We start from the raw sequence: 7,425 nt of genomic DNA, 5'->3' as shown, positions 1-7,425 counted from the left end.
CAGACCTGTGTGTAATAACAGTGAAAACATTGTAATTTCCCCTTGTGTACATTATGATTATTAAACACTAGTCTACATCCTTGATGTTCCACTTCCGGGATTGCTCCGGTGCCGCAGGAAATTCCGCTGGATGTCCCTTTCCTTCCTCTTTCTTTGTTGGAATTTTAAATTTGGTGGATTTCTGAGGACTATGGTTAACTACTCCTCAGATCTCTGCAGGGTAAATCCAGACAGCTAGCTAGACTATCTGTCCAATCTGAGTTTTCTCTCGCACAACTATTTTGCAGCGGCTCAGTGCGGAGCTTAGCTTAGCGCCGCCCGTGACGATTGTGATTGGTTTAAACCAGAGCATGTTTTCCTCCCATCCCCGGAATGCTGTGTGGAGTAGCCAGACCCTCTTTTAGTGCACTTTGGAGGAGGGTCTAGCAAAGCGAGACTACTTAAACACAAATGCATGGGAAAATAGGGCCCAGGTTAAAAAAATACCGAAATTACCCTTTAACTGCAAGGCCTCAATTCACACTGTTCTAAAACTAACCACAGCTGTTTGGCAAGTCTTAGATATATAAGACATCCTGAACAATGAATTTTGGAAGAAGTACTTATTCTATACTTTTGAAAATAATGTAAAAAGGAAATGTTTTACTGGAGAAAATAACAAAGTTGAGAGCTACATTTGCCAAAATCATTTAAAACAATAAAAAAAAAATAAAAAAGTGCACAGAAAGAGATTAGGTTGACAAATCAACATTTATTACCGGTTTTCTCAAATGACAGGAACAAGAACATATACATCTTCATTTGATGGCAATGAAAACGGTGTAAATTCAGAATATGAACAATGAAATGAGGGTTAGAATTCTAAATGGATGGGTCAGCAACAGTGGTCTAAATGTTAGCACTGAACACAGAAAATGGAAAACAAGCTTCAACCGTGTCTTTAAGAAAAAAGAAAAAAAAAAAAAAAATTTATCAAAGCAATGCCATTTAGTCTGTTGTAACAGACACGTCCTCTTTAGGTATGTTTAGACCCATCATGATGGGAAAATTACAGTTAACAGAAGTGGATTTCTTCATGGCGGCGTCAACTGGGGGTGTCTGCTCGAATGGAAAATGTATCAACTTTTAACAATAAAATCGTTAGCTTATCCCGAGCTGCGATGGCCATGAGGTTACATTCATGGATTTTCTGGGGATTAACTGAACAACAAAACCTGTCAAACTCGATTCCATTGTGAACAGTTGTGATAAAACCAACAGAAGAACATGTAGGATAGTAAAAATGTGAGTTTTTTTTTTTTTTCATGATGTTTGTATGTCTAAAACAGATGTTTCATGTACATGATAAAGGCTACTTGAGGTTAATGTTAATTTACCTTTGCATTTCTTTTTGATAACATTACAATATCTACACCATCTTGGGGCTGTGTACACAACTAAACTTGTTCAAATAAACTGCATTCACCATTGTATCTCTATTTGTTTCATAATGCTTAAAAAAATACACAATATTTTAATACTGGTTCACAGGTGATCTAACCAATCTGAAAATACAAATAAATTAATAAATTGAAATAAATGCTAAAGTGTATAAAAATACACTTTAGCATGTGTGTAATCTTAGAAACCAAGGTTGAAGATATTGTCAGAACACATCATGCTTGCATGCTTCACTTTTCTCAACCCTGTGAAGAGCACATAGTGCTCTAAAGAAAATTCTTCATAACAATAAAAAGTTTAACATCTTGGGAAATGTGCTTATTTGTTTACTTGCAGAGAGTTAACACTCTCACAGCTGTGCATACAATATGGATCTGGAGCCTGGAGACAGTTTATCTTAGCATAAAGACTGGGAGCAGAGGGAAATAGCAAGCCTGGCTCTGTCCAAAGTCTCTGAAGCTCTTTAATTAACATGTCCTATCTTCTTTGTTTAATCAGTACGCCGTTTACAATTCAAACGCTTTAGATGTGCTGCGTTCACTGCTCTTACGCTTAGCTAATCCCCTCCTTGCTCCAGCTCCATACGCACACGTTGTTTTACAAACCCATTGCATCAAAAGAATAAAACTGAACTGATCCCTTTCGCACCAAGTTCTCTAACATCACACAGCTTTGTATCTGTCAATATAAAATAAAAATCATTAACATTCTCAGTGGAGCAGGGAGGCATCTTGAATGTCCATCTCTCATTGGATTTTATGTACATTTTTAACATGCTTTTTCACGTGGCCTGACTGCGAGAAGTGCTTGGGGCAGTGCGGGCAGGCATGTGGTTTCTCCCCTGTGTGGGTATATTTGTGCCTTTTCAGGTTATTAAAGTCTAAAAATCCTTTCCCACAGTACGGGCACCAGTGCCTCTTCTCTCCATTATGCCACCTTAAATGCACATTGAGTTCTACCCTCCTCGTAAATGTCCTTCCACAGAGGTCGCAATGGAATGGTTTCTCTCCAGTGTGGATCCGTATGTGGGCTTCCACATCTCGTTTTGTGAGGAAACCCTTGTTGCAGATCTGGCAGATGAAAGGTTTAATCTTGCTGTGCACCATCTGGAGGTGTTTGGTGAGGCCAAAACTATAGACAAAGCCCTTCCCGCACTTCTGACAGATATGGATCCTACCATTGCGGTGCACCCGGCCATGCCGTTTAAGACATTTTGAGTCTGGGAAGTTCTTCCCACAGAGCGTGCATGAGAAAGGCCGACGACCTTTGTGGAGACTGACATGGCTTTCCAGGGCGGCAATGCTGCTGAGGACACGTCCGCACTCCCCACACTGGTTCTTGAGCAGACGCCTACCAATGACTGATAAAGGCTGTAACGGTGATACAATAGGTGGTGCTCTGACAGGTATGGGGGAGAGAGGAACACTTGGGGGGGAAACTGGCTCTTTCTTTTTTTCTGCCGGAGGCGTATCAGTGACATGTGTCATTTGAGGAGGAATCCACACACCTTTAACTTTAATCTTTTTCACGGTCTCGCCGCAAGCACGGTTCTCTGCTAACTGGTTGGTTTTAGCTCCATTCTGCAATTGCGACTGACTGGCATTTTTCATTTTTGCTATGGTTTTGGCTTTTGCTGCTTTAGCCAACATCTTAGCATTCACCACTCTTAAATTCTTTTGAGGACCAGGACCATCTGGAAATAATCTGGGTTTCTTAGCAGGAGTGGATTCCCCTGTCCTAGCAGGACTGAAACCACCTTTCGACAGTTTAGGCCACCTAACACTTGGGGAACTGGTATCACTCTTCTCGTTTTTGGTACTAGCATCATCTGTAGTCATGCTATACCTAGGGCTGAAAGAATGAGCCTCCCTTTTGCCCTGCTGACTGCTAGAACCATCTTTAGTGAGGGTACACTTCCTACGGCAGAAGAAATTTGTTCCATAGTTAGGCAATTTAGGGGTAGTACCAATTTCACACCTCTTAAGGATCACAGATGTGGTTTTAGCGCTTTCTTCAATTGAGCTAGACCTCCTATGGCTCACTGAAGTGGGTTTGGTGTTTTTAGAGCTAGCATTTTCTTGAATTAAGCTAGACCTCCTAGGACTCACAGGAGTCAACATTGTCTGTTTTAAGTTAGCACTTTCTTTAGTTGAGCTAGACCTCCGAGGACTCACCGAATTGGATTTGGGCTTTTCAGAGCTGTCACTTTGTTCAATTGAGCTAGACCTCCTAGGACTCACTGACGTGGATTTAGTCTTTTCAGAGCTATCACTTTGTTCAATTGAGCTAGACCTCCTAGGACTCACTGAAGTAAATGTAGTCTTTTCAGAGCTAGCACCTTCTTCAATCAAGCTAGACCTCCCAGGACTCACTAAACTGGATTTTGTCTTTATAGGGCTAGCACTTTTAGAGTAGGCACTTCCGTTAATTGAGCTAGATCTTCTAGGACTCCCCAAAATGGATTTTGTCTTCTCAGAGCTAGCTTTTTCTTTAATTGAGCTAGACCTCCTAGGACTCACCGAAGTGGATTTAGTCTTTTCAGAGCTAGCTTTTTCCTTAATTGAGCTAGACCTCCTAGGACTCACCGAAGTGGATTTAGTCTTTTCAGAGCTAGCTTTTTCCTTAATTGAGCTAGACCTTCTAGGACTCACTGAAGTGGATTGTGTCTTTTCAGAGCTAGTACTTTCTTTTATTGAGCTAGACCTTCTAGGACTCACATAAGTGGATTTTGTCTTTTCAGAACTAGCACTTTCTTTCTTTGAGCTAGACCTCCTAGGACTCACCGAAGTGGATTTGGTCATTTTAGAGCTAGCACTTTCTTGAATTAAGCTAGATCTCCTAGGTCTCAACAAAGTGGACTTGGTGTTTTTAGAGTTAGAACTTTCTTTGATTGAGCTAGACCTTCTAGGACTCACCAAAGGGGATTTTTTTGTTTTGGAGCCTGCACAATCTCTACCTGAACTAGATCTCCTGGGACTCACACGAGTGGATTTTCTAGTATCCTTAAACCTCCTAGAACGGACAGAAATTGGTTCTCTATCAGTCCTTTTGGGTTCAACACCTGCTCTACATAGTCCAGATCTCCTAGGACTAATAGATGTGGAATCATTAGTTGTCTTTTCTGGAGTTGTTACATCTTCAGTTGCACCTGAGTTGTTTGAGCTGAGGCGAATAGATTCTCTAGATGTGTTTTCAACATTTGGACTGTCCTTCTCCAATCTAGGTTTCTTGTCGTTTACAGTAGGGGTCTCCACTTCGCTGTGTGGTTCTGGATTTGTTATTGCTCTTCTTGCTTGCAAGTGAGGTTTGAAATGACTTCGGAGTTTGGCTACAATGCCTTTCCTTTGTAACCTTTTTTCCTCACTGGAGTTGGTGGGATCTACATGGTCATCAGAGGAGGCCTTTAAACAAAAAGGAAAGAACAATAAATACATTTAGCAAAAAAACACATGCAGAGCAATGCTAGAGTTCCAGCTAAATGTGAAAAAGTACAAACATTCATGTGGAATTGATGACCATTAATGCTCTTTACAATACGTAATTCTACTTATTTATTGTACAAACTTGTCACATTGCAGACTCTAAGTTTAGACATAACTTGCTTATTTTTTTTATTTCACATAATTGGAAATAGTGTTGACCACTTAGTAAAAAAAACATCAATACCATCACAGCCCTGGTTCATTATTCCCAGCACTATAGGCTTCCTGAATGTGTAAATAATATTGTATCCCCACGGCAATCATACGGCTAAACAGACTGAGGATTGTTTACTACTACATTACCTGTTTTGGTTCTTGCGTAACAGGGGACACTCTCAGCTGTGCCAGGAACTGAGCTTGAGTCATTTGTAACTGAGGCTCAGGTGTTTTCTTGGTGGTGATGGAGGTAAGACGTACAACTGGAGATGATGGTTTCTCTTCTATAGGTGGGTCAGTAGGTAACGCACAATCTTCGAATATGTCCTCATCAATATTAAAAGTAAGTTCGCGAGCTGCACCAGATACAGTCAGCTCAGTCGTGTTGATGGCTGTAGTTGAGTTCTTTAAAACTGTTGCCGACATGGATGACTCTTCCAAAATGGTGTTGTTTGAGGATAATGATGCCTTCTTTTGAATATCATTTGGCTTCTCTGACATCTCAGAGGTATTTGCAGACAGAGCAACGGAAGTTTCTTTTACATTAGGACAAATATCAGTGAATAACACAAGTGCCTCTGCTGGCTGTGTTGATATGACCGCAGATGATGGTTTCTTTTGTGTGGTTTCTTTTTTGAAAATGCTCTGAGTTTTAGAAGACCCATAAGTAAGCAGTCTTGAGACTAAAACTGCTTCTTTGGGCGATACTGGAAATGGGAGCCTGGTTAACCTGACCACGGCAGTGAGTTTTTTCTCAAAAGTCGTGGGTTCCGCTGGCAACAGGGAGGTTGGCACTAGCCCCACTGACTTGTTTAAACTAAAACGGGCTTCTGTAAGTGCAGTTATTGTTTCAGAACCAGCGTCAATTTGTTTGGGAGATTCCAAGTTGAGTATTCCGTCCAGTTTTGTGCCCACTTCATCTGAAGCGTTTTGTGTGTCCACAGAAATGCTCAACTCCTGTGATGAAGGGGATGACAACTGTGACAATGACACTGTAACAGGAGCAGATGATGTGGCTGCGTCATGCTTGGTTGTCGTAAGAATGCTCTGCGACTGGTGTTTCTTTGACGCCACAGCTGACATCTGTCTCGGAATTACAATTGTTATTTTTGGGTGTGGTAGAGTTCCTGACTGTGGGTCTGTTGAGGTGGCGGTCGACTGTGAAGGGACAATAGGAAGCATTTTACTGGACATAGGGTGTGTTGTTTTCTGAGGATCAGAGGCCAGGGAAAGTGTTCCGAGAGGCAGACCTGCAGTTGTACAGTGTGGAAGTGAAGTAATGCTCTGTGCAGCAACAACTGTAGACAAAACAATAGGAAGCTGGGTTGGAAACAGTGCTGCTATTTTGTGAGGTATTAAGGAGGATACCGATTTTGGCATGGCAGTTATTTTATGAGATACTGCCTTACCCGGTTTGCTGGCTGCTACCGATGTTACTAGAGGATGGGGAGGGTGCTGCTGATGTGACTGCATACGTGTATGAACAGCAGCAGTTGATGAGGGCATTGAAGATGTAGTAGCATTGGATACAGTGACCGAATGTTGTTGTTTTGGTATGACAGCCTTGATGTGGGTCTGAGCTTTATTGGTTAGGGTAGCATCTGCAGTAGCGGGAGCAGCACCAAGTTTCTCTATTGTCGATTGTGTTGTAGTGGACACCTCTGTTACGGCCAAATTCCCTGCAGCTTCATGAGTTTCAACAGGAAACGGTGGTGTCTGTGGCTCAGCTGGGACATCATCCCCTGTTGTTGTGGACACCTCTGTTATTGGCAGATTGCCTGCAACTTCATGAGTTTCATCGGGACATGGCGGTGTCTGTGGCTCAGCTGGGTCCTCATCCACAGTTTGTAAGGTACCAATACTGGGGGAACACTGGGTTTGAGGTGGGGCTGCCATTATTTGTGGAGAGGAGAACATATCTTCTACAGTTGACTGATTCATGGCTTCAACTAACAGCATTGCATCCTGAAGAGTTACAGAGCTGCTGCGTCCTCTGGGCTGAACAGTGTTTTGCGTTTCAATTACGGATGAAACTTCAGTGGATGGAGCCTGAACTGCCTGTTTTTCAATTTCCATCAAAATTTGTTGAGATTTGGATGGTTTTTCCTTTCTAGAGGAACATCTTCTACTTAAATAACTACTTCTACTTGACGATTCTAGTGATACAGGCGGAGAACCAACTTCTTTCACTTGCTGACTCGGACATTTGGCTTTCTTTGGTGGACGCCCTCTTCTACGTCGTACAGGCAACTCAGGCTGGGGACTTGACTCACCAACTGCCACACCACTTTTTAATTCTCCACATGCTTCTCCTTTTTTGAGTGGTGTAGGTTGTTCCAACCGTTCG

The 7,425-nt window shown here is 42.1% G+C and overlaps 1 protein-coding gene across 1 annotated transcript in view; it reads right to left on the bottom strand.

Annotated features, from left to right (window-relative positions):
• Nucleotides 1–731: 731 nt before the first annotated feature.
• Nucleotides 732–7,425, bottom strand: part of LOC114565436 (mucin-17) — an 18,183-nt gene continuing 11,489 nt past the window's right edge. The window contains exons 4-5 of the mRNA XM_028593488.1: nucleotides 5,226–7,425; nucleotides 732–4,841 (exon numbers count right to left, since the gene is read on the bottom strand). The exon at nucleotides 5,226–7,425 is cut by the window's right edge and continues 445 nt beyond it. Of these exons, the coding sequence (XP_028449289.1) occupies nucleotides 2,187–4,841; nucleotides 5,226–7,425 (4,855 nt within the window). The 3' untranslated portion in view covers nucleotides 732–2,186. The remainder of the gene's footprint in view (nucleotides 4,842–5,225) is intronic.

This window comes from Perca flavescens, chromosome 2, assembly GCF_004354835.1.
Source record: "Perca flavescens isolate YP-PL-M2 chromosome 2, PFLA_1.0, whole genome shotgun sequence".
Lineage (NCBI taxonomy): Eukaryota > Metazoa > Chordata > Actinopteri > Perciformes > Percidae > Perca > Perca flavescens.
This window is presented reverse-complemented; position numbering and strand designations above follow the sequence as displayed.